The sequence below is a fragment of the Danio rerio genome, chromosome 5 (assembly GCF_049306965.1).
Source record: "Danio rerio strain Tuebingen ecotype United States chromosome 5, GRCz12tu, whole genome shotgun sequence".
Lineage (NCBI taxonomy): Eukaryota > Metazoa > Chordata > Actinopteri > Cypriniformes > Danionidae > Danio > Danio rerio.
In genome coordinates this window covers 27,968,483-27,989,901 of record NC_133180.1, presented here as the reverse complement: position 1 = coordinate 27,989,901, position 21,419 = coordinate 27,968,483, and the positions used below count along the sequence as shown (strand labels likewise).

Genomic DNA, 21,419 nt, shown 5'->3' with positions numbered 1-21,419 from the left:
TATCTTCTAAACGGGAATTTTGTCACTGTTTTAGATCACACTAGCTTTTAGATATCTTAAAAATTATAATACTAATACTTTAACTTCATGGGACCTTTAAGCTTGACTTTTGTTCATTTTAACCTTAAAAAAAACTGTTTGAAAAAATGCAGCCTGATTGTTTCAGCGTTGAAAATACGGGATGAAAGAATTTGATGCAGATCTTCTGACCAATCAAATGCATTTTCAAATTTGTTGCATTTCCTTCCCCTACCCTAAAAAGATGCTAAAGCTTTGGCTGAAATTGGTCAATTGAAATTTAAAACAATTGACATAAAGTGCATCTGGAAAGTATTCATAGCGCTTCACTTTTTCCACATATTTTAATGTTACAGCCTTATTCCAAAATGGATTAAATTCATTTATTTCCTCAAAATTCTACACACAATACCCCATAATGACAATGTGAAAAAAAGATTTTTTGAAATTGACGCAAATTTATTAAAAATAAAAACCTGAAAAATCACATGTACATCAGTATTCACAGTCTTCGCCGTGAAGCTTTAAATTGAGCTCAGGAACATTCTGCTGATCACTCTTGGGATGTTTCAGCAGCTTAATTGGAGTTCGCTTGTGGTAAATTATGTTGATTGGACATGATTTGAAAAGGCAAACACCTGCTTATATAAGGTCCTAGGGTTGACAGTGCATGTCAAAGCACAAACCAAGCATAAAGATAAAGGAATTGTCTGTTGACCTCCGAGACAGGATTGTCTCGAGGCACAAGGCTTGTGAATGTTACAGCAACATTTCTGCTGCTTGGAAAGGTCTAATGAGCACAGAGGCCTCCATCATCCGTAAGTGAGATGTTTAAAACCACCTGGACTCTTCCTAGAGCTGGCCAGCCATCTAAGCTGAGAGATCTGGGGAGCAGCGCTTTAGTTAGGGAGGTGATCAATAACCCAATGATCACTTTGTCTGAGCTCCAGCATTCTTCCGTGGAGAGAGGAGAACTTTACAGAAGAACAACCATCTGGAACAGGAATACTAGTCACGATAGTGGGAAAGATTAATTAGTCCTGAATGAAAACCAGCTTTAGAGTGCTCTTGACCTCAGACTGGAGCGACGGTTCATCTTCCAGCAAGACAATGACCCAAAGCACACAGCCAAAATATCAATGGAGTGGCTTCACAACAACTCGTGAATGTCTTTGAGTGGCCCAGCCAGAGCCTAGATCTAAATCCTATTAAACATCACTGGAGAGATCTGAAAAATCACTGTACACCGTCGCTTCCCATCTAACCAGATAGAGCTAGAGAAGTACTGCAATGAAGAATGGCCAAAAGTTCTCAAAGACAGGTGTGCCTAGCTTTTGGCATCATATTCAAAAAGACTTGAGGCTGTAATTGCTGACAAAGGTGCATCAACAAAGTATTAAGCACATGCTGTGAAATACTTGTTTTTTCAGGTTTTATTTTTAATAAATTTGCAACAATTAAAAAAAAATTTTTTTTCTCATTGTCTTATTGGACTATTGTGTGTAGAATTTTTAAGAAATAAATTTAATCTATTTTAGAATAAGGCTAGAACATTAAAAAATGTGGAAAAAGTGAAGCGCTATGAATACTTTCCGGATGCACTGTATACAAAATATGGGTCAGGTGATGTTCTTTAATGCCATATTTTTAAAATGCTATAGATGTCACGTTTAAATAAAATAGTGTATTAGCGTTTCATATAATAATGGATGTAATAGGTATAAATACATATACATTTATTTTATTTTATTTTTTTTTCAGTTGCAATGTTTAATATACTTAAGGAGGAGTCTATTACAAACATCCTTGTTCCAGTGATTAAGTCAGTGTAAACAAGCAACTTACTATATGTTCCAACTTAGGTCATGATACAATCTTGGATACAATGCTCATAACAAACTTTTGCACTAAATATAGGTCAGTATGGAAAAAATCTTTACCATAAAAGAGGATGGCAAAAAACATGCGACTTACTTCAACAGATGATTTTGTAATTTGCCTAACCAGCGCACAAATCTAATCACACGCCATCTCAAGTGTAGTTTTAATCACTCTGAAATGTCCCAAAACTAAAATTATTTGGTATAATGACCTCCCAAATAAGGCTCACAAAATTGTTTTCCCAAACATCATCTGCGTCTTGTTGGTATGCTCTGAAGTGCAACTCATTATGTTGGAATATTAATTGGAATTTTTCAGAAATTCACATTTTTAGCATTAATAGTTTTTGCTACTTTTCTAGGAAGTGACAATAATGTTTTTTGACCATATGGGATGGAAATGGTGCTTTGTTAGCAAATGTTTTATGCAAGCCTCTAATTTTCTGCATTACATTCGCAGCTTAATGAGCATATGTTCACTGTCCAGCTCTCACCTGAAAGGCATGTGGCGTATCGTCTACACAGTGCACTCGCAGGCTGTAGTCCAGAGAGGAAGCCTCCATACTGCCAAACACAGCAATCCTTAGTCTCTTTATGGCGGCATCGGTGATTGGCTCCCCCACCAGCGCATAACAGCCCGGCTGATCCAGCAACAAGTGACAGCTATGTGAGTCCATCAGGCAATAGCAGGAGGTTGATTCATCATCTACTGACATTATTTCCTGAGAACCCAAGAAAGAGACAGTAATGAAACATGCTCGCAAATCAGACATAGCTGCTTCTTCGAAGAATATTTGCTAGTGTGTATAGTGCAAATGCATTAGTGGCCAAAAGTAATATTCAGCCTATGGAAATTGAAAATCTTTACGCTGATGTTATGTTGATGTTGACTTTCTAAAAGCATATCAGACGCCTGGAGAAAGTAAAACGTCTGTCTGTGCTCTTCATTTTAATTCTGTGCTGAAAAATGACTGCTATCACATTTACTATCGAAATATTTTTACATGATTACCATGTAGTCAGTGCACATATGAATTCCGGTGAGATATTTTCAATACATCGACAGTTGAAGTCAGAATTATTAGCTCCCCTTTTAATAGTTCTTTTCTTTTTTTAATATTTCTCAATTGATGTCTAACAGAGCAATGTAATTTTCACAGTATGTCTGATAATATGTTTTCTTCTGGAGAAAGTCTTATTTGTTTTGTTTCAGCTAGAATAAAAGCAGTTTTTTCATTTTTTAAACACCATTTTAAGGTCAAAATTATTAGCCCCTTTAAGCTATTTTTTAACCATCATTATACAATAACTTGCTAAATTACCCTGACCTGCCTAGTTAACCTAATTAACCTAATTAAGCTTTTAAATGTTACTTTAAGCTTTATAGAAGTGTCTTGAAAAATATCTAGTCAAATATTATTTACTGTCATCATGGCAAAGAAAAAATAAATCAGTTATTAGAAATGAGTTATTTAAACTATTATGTTTAGAAATGTGTTTAAAAAAAACTTCTCTCCGTGAAACGGAAATTGGGAAAAAAATAAACAGGAGCGCTAATAATTCAGGGGCTAATAATTCTGACTTAACTGTACGTAATGAAATAAAATCCATATTTCATTAGACATGCAGCTCGACTTTTTTTGCCAATTAATTATTCATTGTAGCATCTTTAAAAGAAAATATTTAATGAAAATCACATTTGACTTCAGCTGTTTGAACTTTAAAGGTTTAGATTTGCAATGATGAAACTTTATTTATTATTGCCTGACTGTCTCTGTAAGGCTTTTACATCTGTTTAGTATAAATGAATATAGAAAAAAAGGTCACTTAGCTAGACTTGACTTAATTATCTACCCAAATTCCATTTATTCACCCTTGTCATTTCAGGCCTACAAAACTTTCTTTTGTGCAACATACACTCACCAGCCACTATGTTAGGTACACCTGTCCAACGACTCGTTAATGCAAATTTCTAATCAGCCAATCACATGGCAGCAGCTCAATGCATTAAGGTAGACATGGTCAAGACGAACTGCTGCAGTTCAAACCGAGCATCAGAATAGGGAAAAACGGTGATTTAATCAACTTTAAATGTGGCATGGTTGCTGGGGCCAGATGTGCTGGTCTGAGTATTTTAGAAACTGCTGAACTACTGAGATTTTCATGCATAACCATCTCTAGGGTTTACAGAAAATGGTCAGAAAAAGAGAAAATATCCAATGAGCGGCAGTTCTGTGGGTGCAAAAGCCTTCTTGATGCTAGTGGATGGCCTACAGCAGCAGAAGACCACACAGGGTACCACTCAATTTGCACAGGCTCACCAAAATTGGACAATAGAATTAATAATTAATTAATAGTAATTAATTGTTATTATGACTATTTTTTGTTTTTGTTTGGTAAAACCTTCTCTTTGAAGAGCTTTTGTGTTCTTTTGGAAGCTTTTAATTAATTGAAGTTGTGTGTGAGCTTAAATTACATCTAATAGATGTCCAAACATAGATGCCTTGGCTAAAATAAGGATACATTCGGTCAATGATATAAAACAATTAATAGATGTCTAACAACAGTCCACAAATAGTTCAATTAAACAGACTTTACATGTGTAGTCATTGATTCCTGTCTATTTTAGTCTGTTTTGGGATTATTGTTAGACGTCCATTAGACTGACAGTCCATATTTAGCTTGTTTTGGCCAAGACGACTATGTTTAGATTACTGTTACAGGTAGTTATTTTTTTAAACAGTATAAATGCTGTCTGGTTTAAAGCCTCAGACTAAGATCATTGTAATTACATGGAATAATATTTCGTTATTTAAATTTGCAGGACAAAAAAAAAAAAATGAAACAGCATGGCAGCAAATAATGATGACAGATTTTTCAATTTCGGGGTGAACTACCTATTTAACCGAGGAGCCTTTTCTTGCTGTCACAATAAAACCGTAGGAAACATTAGCAATTAGATTTAATTAACCTTACCAGACCTTTACAGGCTAACAAGCTTATCAGGAACAGCGAGTGCCAAAGAGCTGACTACAAGTTGTAAATTAAGCTCAGGAAATAAGATTATAATACATCCGCGTGCATTTGTATTTAAGGACAATTTCATCTAGATGTTACATAGAGTAGATTTGTTCCAGGCTCAATGTGAAATGCTACTGCAGCAAACATCTCATAAATGCAACCTCAGATTCTACAAGGTTTCTCATTGGTATGGGAGTCTTCAAAGAAACAGTCCTCACACAGATATTCAGCTGCCGCAAGATGTTATTTTTTTCACCTCAGTGTGTGAAATAATCTGAGCTCAGCCAGCATTTTCACCAGTGTAATTGTGTGATCAACTAGTGAAAGGAGATGCTAAATTGCGAGGTCACGTCTTTATTTCTCTGACAGGGTTAGACTAAAATTAAGTCGACCACAAATATTCATACAAAAAGACCTCTTTTCTTTTTTCGGACAAATGTCCATTTGGTTATGTGACAGCAGCTCTTCAAAGTAATGTAGATAAAAACAGAATTACATTTTGGAGAAACCACCCTTTCTAAACGGATAGAACTGAAATGTGTATAAATGTGTTTCTCGGACAATTCAGTGATGTAGTCGGCAGTTTTTATACAATTACTTCAGTCATCTCCCATACTCTCACTAGTTTTATAAATAAAACTGTTAGAAGAATGGGGGGAAAAAACTCTGACAGCTAACACGTTTTCATGAAGACTGCCGATGGCAATCTTAAGGATAAGTACTGCGCATTGGGATAATCTGAAATTCATCTAAATAATGACTCATGCTGGTGGTCAGACACAAAAGAGAAGGTTATTATCTTAAAGCCTTCAACAATGCTATGGGCTTGCGATAAACAAACTCTGCTGCCAAAGTAAACTTTCATTAATATATCAGCTTTAAGATTATGATGACAGTTAAGCTTTTAGACCGGTGCCACAGTAAAACACGCAGAACTAGGGTTGTATCAGTGGAAGAATCCTGAATTCCTGCAGTATTCTTTGAATCAATAATTCTACTTCCAGTTTAACCATTATTTAAAATCTTTGTAAATACATAGATGTAAATGGGACGGAACATATTTGTTCTTGATTCTTTATTAATCAGAATAAATAATATGTTTTTGCTGACATATATAATACAATTACGATTGCATAAATAATACAAGTATCTAAAATTCTGAATATAGAAATATAGAAGCAGGCTGTGATACACAAATAATACATGTTGGGGGGAAATTTTCCCTTTTAACCCTGTGATGGGTTGCAGCTGGAAGGGCATCTGATTAATAGAGGGACTACGCCGAAAAGAAAATGAATGAATGAATGAAGGTTAAAACCACATTAGGTGAAATAAAATGATTGTGAGATAAAAACTGAGAGCAATTGCTGCCATGTTGTATGGAATTACATGTCTATTGACAGAATTGTCAAAAGTGGCAAAGATGGTTCTAGAAACTAGCCATTACAAATAATCAATGATCCACAAAAGTGAATACTTTATTATATAAAGACATGCTGTGCACATTCAAATCAAGACTTAAAACACATCTGTTTAGCTGTGCCTTTACTGAATGAACACTGTGCTATGTCTGACAGATCGCACTATTATGTCTTTTCTTTTCTTATCCTTTTAACACATTTTAATCGGTTTTTACCTGTTTTTAATAATTTTAAATTCTTTTAATTCTTTTATTCTTGTTTATGTAAAGCACTTTCAATTTCCATTGTGTATGAAATGTGCTATATACATAAACTTGCCTTGCCTGTGTAAAAATTGATGATTGACATGCTATTTTTTACAAAATATTATTAATACCTTTCTCCTGAAAAACTGCTGTCATCTAGAACTAGAATCCGATGTGTTCATTCGAAAACACTCAATAACATACAGTGCTTAGCATAAATGAGTACACCCCATTTTGAAGATGAATATTTTTATCTATTTCTCAATGAATATAGGCCATGCATTTTGGTGCATTTAAACGAAACAGATTTATTAATATTTTAGTCACCTAACATATTTAGAAACGTATAGAAAATACAATTAAATTCAAGTAAAATATTGCAAAAAAATATATAAAAATACAACCTACAAAATTTCAACTAAATTTTTCTATTTTTTTGATTCTCTTGATTTTTCCTCTTTTTCTAAAATTTGTATTTAATATTTTTCTATAACATTAATTTGGGTGTACTAGTTTTTGGACCGTTATTGTAAGTTATTTTGTTAGATAAGCTTCAGTTTTGGCTTCAGTAATGACCAATCTAATGTATATGCACTAATCTAAATTTATTAAAATCCTATTAAAAATGAGATAAAATGAGGGATTTGTGAGGGGTGCACCTATATATGCTGAACACTGTATAATATGTGAATTCTCTACAGCATTTACTACACAAGATGCTTCAAGTAACCCTATTGTAATGTTTGTTTGTTTTTTGCAAATAAATAAACATTTGAAATAGTGTGCAACACATACAACATGACTTACGGTACTAAAGTATTGACAATATCACTGTTTCAAAAATACAGCAGCATTGTCAGGGACTAAGACAAATGTTAGTGATTGTAGTAGGGTCAGGGGGGACGTCCTGTCCATGACTCCTGTCCTGATTGTCTCGCGTCAGCTCTTATTTCAGGTGGTCTTCTAGTACATCTGGATCGATATATCTTGGGCCTGATGGGGCTTTACCCTGATGCTCCTGCTGTTCAGCTGCCATGCACCGTGTGTCTTTCCAGCTATTACAGGCTGTAATTGTTTTTTCCTTGAGCACTTCACTGTCGCAGCCTCCTCTGAGGAGCTGCTGTCCCTGGATCTCTTGTGCGATCGCCTAATCAACACATTTTTAAAACACGCACAGCCCTGAAGGCTCCCACAAGCAGTTAAGGGATGCAGTTCAAATGCATTTCACTTATAATTGGCACACTTATCCAGGTTAGCTATATTACAAAGCTTTAGCAGTATAACATATATGTTTAATTATTAGAGTCTGGGAAGTGTTCAATTGTTTTTTAAATTTTGTGTTGATGAAGGTGTTAACCCAGTGCTAAAAACTGACAATGTTGTCGGTCTTGGTTTAGTTGTGAATGGCACCGAACGGAATTTGAAATGAATTTGCTGTGAAACACACTGAAGTCGTGTCTTTGTTCCTACCTCCCACTTGTTGTCCTTGGTTTGTCTCTTGAGTTTAATGTTCCAGTTTTCGGCGCTGACTTCAGCACAATGAGCTATCGTCATGGCAACAGGACAGGACAGGCTTAGGCCCGGAGGTCCATATGTGATCTCTGGCCCCAGTAGAATCTCACACCTCTCCTCTGATTGGGCACTACAAAAAAAACAAACAAAAGTTAATATAATCAGTCACTGCCAATTTCAAAACAACCTTGTTCAGGAAGCATATGTTAGACTGATAAAGGGCAATAAAGAAATTAATGTTACAAAATATTTCCATTTCAAATGTATTTTTAGCTTTCGTTTCATCGGAGAATTCATAATGAAATTCAGTAATTTTTTATAGTAATTTTATATATATATATATATATATATATATATATATATATATATATATATATATATATATATATATATATATATATATATATATAGTTGAAGTCAGGATTATTAGCCCCCCCTGTTTTTTCCCCCATTTTCTGTTTAATGTGTTTTCCAACACATTTCTAAACACAATAGTTTTAATAACTCATTTCTAATAACTAATTTCTTTTATCTTTGCCATGATGACAGCAAATAATATTTGACTAGATATTTTTCAAGAAACTTTTATACAACAAGGGCACACAGTTTACCCCTTTTTTATGATTTAATATTAATATTATGGTTGTTCTGAGTGTGCCAGTTTTGGTTCAGTTCAAAACACAGTTCAGATTCTTTTATTATAATGTGTTAAAAAGTGTTATTTTGGGGTCGTGAACACAGCTCGCTGTTTTAGGGGTGTGTTGCTTCAAATGAAAATTAGTTTAAACTTCCCGCACAACGTTACAAGGGGGCGGAGCCAAGAGCTTCCCTGCTTTGTGTTTGCAACAGACAGGCAGACAAAGAGAAGCAACATGAGTGAGAGGACCAGCATTCAGCCCTACGTGTATCACTCAGACACAGACCCAGCAGAGAGTACAAAATCATTTGTGTCTTTGTATAGCTTTACAGCCAACTGTGTGCTAGTTTAAAGTTCTGAACTTGTACACCGAGACTAATAACCACGCACACTAAATTAACTTTGACTGAGGCACTGGATGCACCGCTCGGAGCCGTGACATGGCACACCGGACACGCACATTCAGATGTTATTCAGATGGAACTCTGTGGCGCGGAAGAAACATGAAGTGTCCTGAATTGTGGCTGGGCGCCGCGGACAGCCGCCGACTTAAAGCGCCGTTGTGTGTACCCTGAATGAAACATATGTTTGGAATTTTAAAAAGCATACTGCCGTGTGGCGCGATGCTTAGTGCTTCTGGTGTGCGAACTGCAGGCAAGTTCGTTATTTTATTTCCAATGGAGAGACGCGCATGTGAGGCAACACCCTCTCACTTTCCAGCTGCACCTAGTTAAGATCACAGGGAGCTTCTGTGACCACGAGAAATGCAAACGGCTGAAGTTTAAGATAGACGCAATGAAAAGTACACATGTTTGCAAACCTACCTAAACAAACAATAATTCCGATTAGAGTGATCATATGGTGAATGTTGATCTTGTGTTGAGCCCAATGAGCCTTACATCTAAAAATAGAGCAAGGATGTTCCTTAAGTGACATTGCTTTGACTCTGAAAATGGCGGACGTGAAACAACAAACGAAGGATGGTAATGTGCCTGTCAATCAATATTGGTGGGCGGGTGGACCGCACTCCATCAAGCTGTGGTCGCTCTGAAAACCGCTCTAATTGGTCCACTGTTTTTATGTTGTTAAATAAAATCTTTAAGTGTCATTACCAAAAGAAGATATTTTGAAAAATGTAACCATTGACTTTCATAGAATTAGTTTTTTCCAATCTACGTTTAAGAATATATATTAAAACAGGAAATAATCAGTTGGAATTATAAAAAATATTTCACAATAATACTGTTTTCTTCAGATTCTTTAAGTAAATGCAGTCTTAAGCATTATAGACTTCTTTCTAAAGCGGGAAAAAAAAACTATTCACTCATATTTGGTAAAAACAAAAAGTGCAAAAAAAAATGATATTTGGCAGATGTTTTACACAAAACAAATGAAAATGATTTCAATGTGTCTTATCGCATGATGCAAATCTTGTTCATAGTTGGCACATTTAGTTAAGCAAACAAAGTGATCAGAAAACTAAAACGACAATGAAATACACAAAAACAAACAAAAAAAAAAAATTCAGTGCCACAACCCAAAATTAATAAAAACTGTCACGTCTACAGTCTACAGAAGCATTACAAACATGACTCAGAGAACCTTGATTTAAGGGAAGCTACTGATTCTCCGAGGGCACCGGAGTCGTTTACCAGCTCCTGCATATTCATAAGACAGAGCTTATGATCTTCTGGCCATTATCACTACCTTCCATCTTTTCCTTGTGGTGGTAAACCAAAACATTAAATCCACTAATGAGAAAAAGTTGATGAAGGGTGTGAACCAAGAAGACTAGTAATTGGATAGCCTGTACAATGTGAATAAAAATATGCAAACTTTGTTGTAGTTTCATTATTATTCTAGCAAGAAAGGCTAGATGGACATTACAAATAAAGACAAAATTGAGCAAATAAAACAAAAAAGTAAAAAAAAAAGTAATTGGTTAATTAATCAACCATTTAATAAATATTCTGATCATAAGCTGTGGATTTAGGCAAATTTTAGTATAAAGGGTTAGTTCACCCCCTAATTTAAGTTCTGTCATAATATGCCCAACCTCATATCATGTTATTTAAATCCCATAAGAAATTAGTTCATCTTCAGAACACAAATGAAGATGTTTAAGTTGAATCTGGGAGATGACAGTGCCTTTCTACATTTTAAAATGTTCATTCGTGATCATAAAATAACTTTACATTATTTTAGCAGTTTAAACAAAGTATTCTGAAGAGAGACAAATCATTTTTATATGGGTAACAGATTTGTTTATTAATTATTTTTTCACATGTGAATAACATGCTTAATTGTGAATAAAAGTCAGAATTAACTATATTCATAATATAAAGGAAATTGTGTAAAAAATACATTAAACTCAAAAGGATTTATTTTATGATTTTTTAATGAAGCACCAGAACCCTTTAATACATAATTCTGTTGGATAATAGCTTGTCAAAGACATCTACTATTAAAAAATATCCAGCAACAAGGAAAAGTTTGGTTTTTCTACATTTCCAACTAACCCTTTTGTAAAAGAGAATTCATCACAAACTTTGAAAGTCTAGCAGCATCTCAGCATCACAAATGCATTAAGGATTTTACTGTATGCCCACAGGATGCAAGAAGCCTTTTCACTTTATCTGAATCTATATTAATTCAGCTTTGCTGAAGAGGGAATAAGGACTAAACCACTCTTTACAGCCAATCAGTCTGTCCTCTTCCAAACTCTCTTCAAGTGTTCTTCTATTTACATCTAATTACTATTCAGGCATGTCAAGTCTGTAGGAACTTCAATGTGATTCAAACCTCAATCAGATTTAACCTGAAAGAGGCTATGAAGGACAATGCATGATGAATGTTTGAAATGCTTCAGCTTTATGTGTGACATTCTTGAGGCATTTTGTTTTCCATTTTCAAAGTGTATTTAAACAAGCAACAAACAAAATACATATTTATTGTCTTTACATAATTACAACAAAAAGTAATCTGTATTTCAAAGCCAAATGTCCCTCTAAAGGGGTTCTAAAACTTTATAGAGATATTAAATAAAAGAAAATATTTTGAAAAATGCTGGTAACAGCCAGCCATTGCCTTCTGTAGTATTTTTCTTTCCTAGCATTATTCTGTTCTTTCATTTTTCTTTCACAGTATCTCCTGTAAACACTAAACAATGTTGGAACTTTACTTTTTGGGGTACATTTTTTAGGAAAAAAGTTTGCTAAAAAAACAGATTTTTTCATCACACACACACGCACGCATGCACGCACGCACACACACACTCATTCATTGCAACACTAGTTTGCATTTCCATGCTAGTCAAGGCAGATTACCAGGGTTTCATAAGGTACTGCACTTCAAAATGAGTCTCAGCTCTTGTACCTTAAGTGCCTTGTCATGTTTTTACTACTCTTCTCCTCCTCCTCCTCCTCATCATTGAGGGTCTCAAGCTTCTGCCTCTGTATTGAGAAGCATTATTTAAAAACACTTATGATTCACTGCTAAAGGGTCAGCCGTCAAAGTGCTGAGCATTAACGGACACTGTAGGAGGCGACAGGCAAACTTAATGCTTCCATTATGCATTCATTCTTTCATATGGGTATCTGACCGTGACTTTACACTGCAGTGTGGCAAATTGATCGGTAACTTGACTCGAAGGAATAATTCCACAAAAATGAAAAGTCTATAATCACTTACTCGTGTCTTTGGAAACTTGAATGACCTTCCATGTCCATACCCCTCTTTCCATAAATTGAAAGTGAATGCCGACCATGACTGCCATACAATATTTCCAAGGAATTTATCCATGAATAATGTCCTAAATCAAATCCTGTTCCTTATAGAAAGGCTTCAGAAGAGTTGAAATACAGCAGCCACATGATCAGCTCTGTTCAGCAGAATTAAGTCATACAGGTTTGCCATTTTAAACTTTACCATCCCTTTAAGATAAAATGTTACAGTGCTACTTCATGTATGAATTGAAACCCTTGTTAAAATTGAATCTTGTAATATTATTTAGGTTTATGTAGTTGTCACGATTACCAGCGATCATATTCCATAAGATCGCTGGATTGCATTTACAATAACTATGGACTACAAATCCGCCATTCAGGACTACATTTTCATACATGCACTCCGGTCACACTCACACATGCTTCCTCATCTAGACTGATTACTCGCACCACCTGAGGATTGTCAGAGACTAATTGCACACACTATTTAAGCAACACACTCACTCATTCACTTCACGCCAAGTCTTGTTTATCTGTTGATGACATTACAACGCGTTATTCCTGTCTAGTTTTCCGGTGCTTCGACTTCAGCCTTGTTTACCTTTTGTCTCCATCTGCCGCCTGCCTTCTGACCTCTTGCCTGTTACTTCGATTACGATTCTGGATTGTTTTTCAATATACCTGTTTGCACCTGTATTGACCATTGCTTGCCTGACCACTGATTAAACCTGCATTTGAATCCAAGCCTCAGGTAGATGTGTCACTCCCCATCACAACAGTAGTACAATGAGCTAAGAATATTTAATGTATTAAAGGTCTCATATAAAGAAAAAAAAAAACTTGCCTAGAACAGAACAATACAAACTTTTGTATTCATCATAAGTCTATTCATTACCATGTGCTTAGAATGTCATCAGAAGTAAACCACAGACTGATATGTTGCACAAGGATTATTAATATGTGTTTGATAAGCCACAACTCTTTCTAGTGAGATTACAACAATGATCATTTTCCTCTCTTATTTTTAAGTTAATCTAATTTTACATCAAGCTTACACAGTATGTACTTATTTTGAAAACTAGACATAGCAAAAAGCTTGCCACACCAGATTACTTTCTACGTGTTGCTAAGCAATGACTCCAGTTCACGTGGCAGAACACAAAATGCAGGATATACAGATTAAAAAATTATTCAGCTTAAAGATTAGTGTTCTATGATAATACCTTATTAATTACACAGCTACCTGAAAACTGACATTGTTAACAAAAGTAATCTGGAGACCAAAAAACTACTAATAATAAAATAAAATCCTGAAGCAACTGTAATTTTAGCTTGATTCAAGACTCTTATTACAACTTCATGGGACTTGTATAGAGAACAGACCTGTACCGGGTGAGCTCATGAGCAAGCTTACAATGCCAGAAAAGCCACATATATGGCTCAGATTATGTGACACAAATGTAAAAATGTATTAGTTTACATGGAGAAGAATCTGGAGCCTCAGAAAAAATTCTCTAGGGGGCCATCCAACAAGCGTACATCACACTTATATAATAAATTATTTGATAGTAACAAAAAAAAAAAACAAAAAAAACATGAGCTGTATACATTTTATTTTTCAAATGTGGACTGTATATTTTCAAAATTAAAGCTCGTAAACACCGGGACGTTTTTAATTTGCGTTTATCGTCAGCATTTTTCGAGACGTTTATCCACATTCAAGCCCAAGCGATTTCCACTGGTGTCAAGCAGAAGAGTATGCAAAATCACTCCGTGATGTTAGATGGCATTTAATGAAAAACAGAAAGACCAGGTGTACAGGGTGTCACTACACAACTTTAAGCTTCTGACACAAGCTTGTAATACAGAAGAGAGAAAGTTGACAGTCTTGTTGTGACAGTTACTGGCGATTCGAACAAGCATAAATGGCATGCTCCACGTTCATATCGCCTCTGGGCATTTTCTGCAATGTGCGCTCACATTGGCAGTTTTGCACTTAAACGCCTCCAAGTGGTGTGTACTGTAACTTCAGCAGGTCCGTGCATGTAAACAAAAGTGGCAATCTGATTGGCGGAGAGGGATTGGTGTAAAAAAAAAAAAAAAAAAAAAAAACGAGCAAGAGGCATTCCTTTAAAAATGACACTTTTACGCATGCCGTTTTGGGCGTTAGTGTGCTCGATCACATTGGCACCCTTTATTTAGTCACGAGGTGCTAAACGTCAACAAAAAACACGAGTTAAAAGTTTTCCGGTGTGAACTGGCCTTAAGGCATTTAAACTTGTGATTTAAAGACAGAATTACAAAAAGCAACCCCCCCCCCAAAAAAAGCTGAACAATCGAAACCAGAACAAATAAAAAATTATTTAATAACATATAACTCCTATTTTAATTTTAAAAACACAAATTCTACTCAGCACATGGATGCACATGGATAAGTAATAGAATTAGTATTTAAGCTATCAAATCACTCGGTAAGTTCTCATTCACAATAGTGACACTGTGTTTCCCATACATTGTCATTTTAGTTTAAAGTAATGATTGTGAGCGCAGGGCTGCTTTGTTTACAGTCGTTGCTAGGAAATAATTTCTGCAGCTTCAAATGCATCTTTTGCTGTCACAGAATATTTTCTTATCTACTGTTTTCATTCAGAAAACACACACATAAGGGAAAACCATCGCTAGTAGGAAATACTCAATACAAAATTTTAGAGACATTTAATATTTAGTTCAACATGTGCTGGATTTGTCATTTCTTGATGATACAATGTGCATTGTAAACATCACATGATGTTTGGTAATGAAACAACAAGTAGACCGGCCTATTAGGCACACACATCACGTTAAGATTTTGTCTGGGAGTCATTGCACTTTGTCATCACGAACATGCCACTGTTAGTGATTCATAGTTGGTCAGCCCTTGGGGGCCACTTCTGGCCTGGGACCCCAAGCAATCGCATGCCTTGCTTGTTGACTGATTTCACAAAACATGTGCTATGCTAAAAGTGTTTAAGCTTCTAATATTTTGCACGAGGAAACAAGTGAAAATCAGATTAATAATGTGGCCTGTTAAAAGCTATATATGTTAAAAGCTTGGTGTTTTACTGCCTCTACTGTTTATTTAAACCAGACAACTAGTGAATTATAGATGCATATTATTTCCATACTTATTTCCAAACACTAAAGTGATCTAGACAAGTCTCAACCCATCCCATGCAGGCCACTGATATAACAGGATCGTTTAAAATCATTTTACATAAAAAAACGCTATTCATTTCTTCACAGGTAGAAGTTTTAATGTGGATAAAATTGTAGAGTGCACCTTGAACTCAAAGCTTCCGTCTCCATCAGTGTTTTGGCAGTAAACAATGACTCATAAGGTCCTCATTTTAAACTCATCTGTTGTAACAGTTTTCTTCATCATTTTTTGCTGTTATGAAGATGCTTTCAGTCGGAGCAATGACAGCCAGTGTTGGATCTCCTTCAGTTTTTGGCAGAGTGCAACAGACATATTGTCTCCAGAGACACATCAAGACTCCTGCAGGGTCATTACCTTTACATGCTGAGAATACATAACGCGTAACGTGTCAAAATCTAAGACCTTCAGAAGCCTGCGAGAAAGTTTTTATGGGGAGAGAGTTGGGTGGGGGTGTAGACCATGACCTATATATGCCAAAACAACTCACAGAACATGATCACTCAATGATCAGGATAAAACAGATGTTCAGAACTCCATATTCAAAGTGAGAAAGGAATATCCAGTCAATGTTTGAGATATAATCAGACTTCAGCTTTTCACCTAAATGAGTTTAATAACTCATGAAGTCAGAATCATGCTTGTTTGACAGAGATTTATGGCATTACACGTTCCTTTGTGAAGTCAGACTCCATGTGTCACATCCGTCTGTGACCACCTGAGGGCGCTGTAGCGCTCTAGGACTTTGTAGGCGCTACAGTGCCCCAGGAAAAAACTACATTTTCATACATGCCCCGCGCACACACCGGAACACCTACACTGACCTGCCATCACATCTGTTTTGTGTTACCGTTGATTATCTGGACTACATATTCTACCATTCCACCTATGTTTGTCATCGCGTCGTTGTCTTCCTTGTCTTCCTGCTCCTAGTAAGTTTGTTCCTGATCTTGCCTTGTAGTTTGCCAAAGTCTAGTTCGTGTTATCCGTCTTGTTTTGTTGTTGATTTGTTACTTTGTATTTTTGAGATTTTGTATTTTTCGTCACTGTTTTTCTGCACTATTTATCTATTAAACCTGCACTTGAATCCACAATCTTTTTGTTCCTGTTTTGCTTTTGTTTTGATCACGCCTAACGTGACAGAACGACGCGATCACAATATGGATTCAGCAGATGATAGATTAGTGCGTATAAAGCAGGGTAACCGCTCCGTTGAGCGTTATATCAAGGAGTTTTTGGAGCTAGCCCCGAAGAGCTCTCATAGTGATATTTTGCTTATGATGTTTTTTCGGGGAGGACTTTTGGATCCAGTTCGTTCCCTCATGCCACCGTACGAGGATGACTGGAACCTTTACCGCTTCATTGAAGCAGCCTTGTTGATCGCTGGCTCCCCCCTCTCTGTTGCCCTGAGGGAGGAGAACCCTCAGGAGGGAGGCCTGAGCGGAGGGCAACCGAGAGGGATATTTTCGGGGCCAGCTGATTTAACCAAGGGAAAGAGGAGAGAGGCAGGACTGGAGTTGCGGGCTTATCCGCGTCGGGCTGTTCGGAGACCACCCTTTTCGGAGCCTCTGGAGAGCCTTCTGGAATTGTGTGATAAACCAGTGTCCATCCTAGTCCCACAAAGCCTGCCAGTGTCAGCTCCAGTTCCAGAGCAAGCTCCTTCTCCAGATGACACTGCTCTCACGTCTAAAACCACCAGACGAGGGAGGCGCAGGAAGAGGATGGCTCCAGCCCCAGAGCGCCCGCCAGTGTCGGCTCCAGCCCCAGAGCGCCCGCCAGTGTCGGCTCCAGCCCCAGAGCGCCCGCCAGTGTCGGCTCCAGCCCCAGAGCGCCCGCCAGTGTCGGCTCCAGCCCCAGAGCGCCCGCCAGTGTCGGCTCCAGCCCCAGAGCGCCCGCCAGTGTCGGCTCCAGCCCCAGAGCGCAGTACAATGCCAGTTCCAGTCCGGCCCCTGGCTTTACCGGCCTCACCCAGGCTCCTCGCCCTGCCGGCCCCAGCCCGGCTCCTGGCATTACCAACGCCATCCAGACGTCTTGCCCTGCCGGCACCTCCCAGACGTCTTGCCCTGCCGGCACCTCCCAGACGTCTTGCCCTGCCGGCACCTCCCAGACGTCTTGCCCTGCCGGCACCTCCCAGACGTCTTGCCCTGCCGGCACCTCCCAGACGTCTTGCCCTGCCGGCACCTCCCAGACGTCTTGCCCTGCCGGCCCCAGCCCGGCTCCTCGCCCTGCCGGCCCCAGCCCGGCTCCTGGCATTACCAACGCCACCCAGACGTCTTGCCCTGCCGGCACCTCCCAGACATCTTGCCCTGCCGGTCCCAGTCCGGCTCCATGCCCTGCCGGCTCCAGTCCAGCTGCCTCCAGTCCCGCCGGCTCCAGTCCAGCTGCCTCCAGTCCCGCCGGCTCCAGCCCAGCTGCCTCCAGCTCCATCCCAGCTGCCTCCAGCTCCAGTCCAGCTGCCTCCAGTCCCGCCGGCTCCTGTCCAGCTGCCTCCAGTCCCGCCGGCTCCTGTCCAGTTGCCTCTCCTGCTGGCTCTCTTGGGGTTCCCTGCCTTGTGTTTTCTGCAGGATCGTCCGTGGGTCATCCCTCCCGCCCCTCCCTGGTGGTCCTTCCCATTTCGGACTGATTCCCCGGCTGCACCCTGGCTTCCTGCTGGAGTGCCTGACCCTAATCTGGCCCTCCCATCCCTCCCTTTGTTCCTGCTCCGCTCCGCCCCCCCTCTTGGAACCAGTCTGGGAGCGTCTGGAAGCCGCTCTTTAGAGGGGGGGTAATGTCACATCCGTCTGTGACCACCTGAGGGCGCTGTAGCGCTCTAGGACTTTGTAGGCGCTACAGTGCCCCAGGAAAAAACTACATTTTCATACATGCCCCGCGCACACACCGGAACACCTACACTGACCTGCCATCACATCTGTTTTGTGTTACCGTTGATTATCTGGACTATATATTCTACCATTCCACCTATGTTTGTCATCGCGTCGTTGTCTTCCTTGTCTTCCTGCTCCTAGTAAGTTTGTTCCTGATCTTGCCTTGTAGTTTGCCAAAGTCTAGTTCGTGTTATCCGTCTTGTTTTGTTGTTGATTTGTTACTTTGTATTTTTGAGATTTTGTATTTTTCGTCACTGTTTTTCTGCACTATTTATCTATTAAACCTGCACTTGAATCCACAATCTTTTTGTTCCTGTTTTGCTTTTGTTTTGATCACGCCTAACGTGACACCATGTCTAACATTAATGATTAGATCTGACTTTAAGGCAATGATAACAGACAACATTTCTATTTGCATTCTTTGTTCATTTGCTCCAAGCAATGGGATTTTGCCTGATGCATTCCTGCGAACAACAAAGCACCAACCTGCATGCAATGAATGCTAACAAAACTGAAATTCTCATTTACCCAATTTGTATCTACACTCTAAAAAAGGGTTCTTTAAAAGCATCTTTGCACATAATAATTATATTTTGGCCTCCACAAACAAGTGTAGCTAAGCAAATCTCTACCTAAACAAATACCTTCAAACTCCTTTGTATAAGGATGCTGTGAAATTTTATACCATCTGCAGATAGAAAATTCCACTCAATTTTATCAAACTTCACCCATAACGATAGAATGTTTAAGGTGTACTGTTTTTGTTCTTGTGTGTTTTTATTATGTGCTTATTTGTGTTCAATATCAATTGACATTTATTGATAATTTATTGATTTATTTTCTGCAAATAACACTTGTACAAGTACTGTCATTTTTATTACATGTTCAAATCTATGAAAAATAATAATACAATTACCTAACCTGGAACATGCTGTGTATTAGTAGAGTATTTCTAATATTGATAAAATAAATACTCTTATTACAAATATTAATCCTAATGTTTATAAAAGTATTATTTAAAAAAAATTAAGGTCCTTTTTTAAATATGTTAAGAAGTTTTTTTTGTAACACTGAAACCTAAATGTATAGCTTACCTGATTTCAGCAGTAAGTGCTTTTACTGGCAGAGTAGTTTGACTAGTCCTCGTTTGCTTTTGACCTCTTAATGCTAATTCTTTACATCAAAAAAGTCAACAGGTTTATCTTTTAACATCGGATGCTATGTTTGTAAGCAACGCACCAGTTTCACAAGTTTTAAACTGTCATTTGCAGGGGACTCTGGACATACAACACACTGTGGACATGGTTCATTATTAATAGTGATGCATGTAAATCTTTATTTTATATACGTTGACATGGACGGTTGGTCATCATCAGTTTGCTGTAATGCTTTGAAAGGGCACTCGTCTTCTTTTTTGTCAGTGAGTTAGCCATTTCTTTTTTTTTTAAATTTTTTTATACATTAAATCATTTTCCAGAACTAAAGAGTCAGTGACAGCAGCAGTTATTAAAAAAATTTAATAAAAAAATTATATTAACACCAACAAGTAACACTACCAGTAACTAGCTATGGGACTAATCAGGTTCTTGCGCCCTACATAATAGGTGTTGCGCGCCCACAGGTTGTAAACTTTTGCTCTTAAGCACTTTCCAAGCACGGGTCTTTATTCATTCATTTATTCATTCGTTCATTTTTTTTTTTGGCTTAGTCTCTTTATTAATCAGAGGGTCGCCACAGCGAAATGAACTGGCAACTTATCCAGCATAAGTTTCATGCAGCGGATCCCCTTCCAGCTGCACTGGGAAACACCAATACACTCTCCTTCACACACATACACTACGGACAATTTAGCCTACCATATTCACCTATACTGGATGTATTTGGACTGTGGGGAAAACCGAAGTATCCAGAGGAAACCCACGTGAACAGGAGGAGAACATTGACACTCCACACAGAAATGCCAACTGACCCAGCCGAGGCTTGAACCAGCGACCATCTTGCTACACACTGCACTACATATGGGTCTTTATGAAACCATATAAAAAGAAATAGCATCAAAATCATTCTTCTATTGTTACAAGCTAAAAAAAATTAATTGGTACTAAGAGTATCAAAAGAGATCTAATGAGAAACTATTTAAAACAGTAGCATCTTATGTAAACATTCAAAGCAGCAGTGCGGTTAATAAATCAGTGTGTAAACTAGACTTAATATTGATTTAATGATATGGTTAAGTGCAGTAACAATGCTCTTTAGTATTGTGTATAATTGTTGTTGTACAACTCCTCTTTAGCTATTCTAAATACAAATATTACAACCACTAGCTCAAGTGGCCATTTATGTCTTCATACAGCAAGAACATGTTTTATCAAGGTGTGTCCTTGGAGGACAAATAAGCCTAAATGAAACGTGCAGCTTCCTCAAATTAACCAAATGAATAAAAAGAATGTGATTTCCAACATCAAAAGCAAAGTATTCACAAACTCTATACACACTATAAAACTATTTTTCCTATTAGATTTTTTATCTGTCTCTCTTTAAGCATAACAAGTGGATTATGTAAATTAAACAAGCTATGAAAAGTCCATAATTTGTACATTTATGCGTGGAGGTCAACTGTTATTTTATAACATTCTTGAAGAACAGACATTTGAATGGGGTGTCTTTTAAAAAGAATTTAAAAAGTTGTTTTGCTCTTAACATTTAAAAAAAAAGTTGTTGTTTTGTTAAGTAATGCAAATACTTGAACAAGAAATATGAACACAGAACAGCTGTGTCAGTGTACAGTCTTACCTAGTCTCTCCTTGATTTATGAGCATGTACATTTCCCAAGAGGTGTCATCAGCAATCGCCCCGTGAGGAACCAGCAAGCTCACTCCTAGAAAACCAACACCATTACTGAG

At 37.7% G+C, this 21,419-nt stretch overlaps 1 protein-coding gene across 3 annotated transcripts in view; it reads right to left on the bottom strand.

Moving 5' to 3' along the window:
- unc5db (unc-5 netrin receptor Db) overlaps nucleotides 1–21,419 on the bottom strand; it is a 443,321-nt gene that overhangs the window by 15,628 nt on the left and 406,274 nt on the right. For all 3 annotated transcript variants that reach the window (XM_073952196.1, XM_073952195.1, XM_001342194.9), the window contains 3 exons: nucleotides 21,310–21,394; nucleotides 8,056–8,227; nucleotides 2,393–2,620 (listed from right to left, as the gene is read on the bottom strand). In XM_073952196.1, coding sequence (XP_073808297.1) covers nucleotides 2,393–2,620; nucleotides 8,056–8,227; nucleotides 21,310–21,394 — 485 coding nt within the window. The remainder of the gene's footprint in view (nucleotides 1–2,392; nucleotides 2,621–8,055; nucleotides 8,228–21,309; nucleotides 21,395–21,419) is intronic.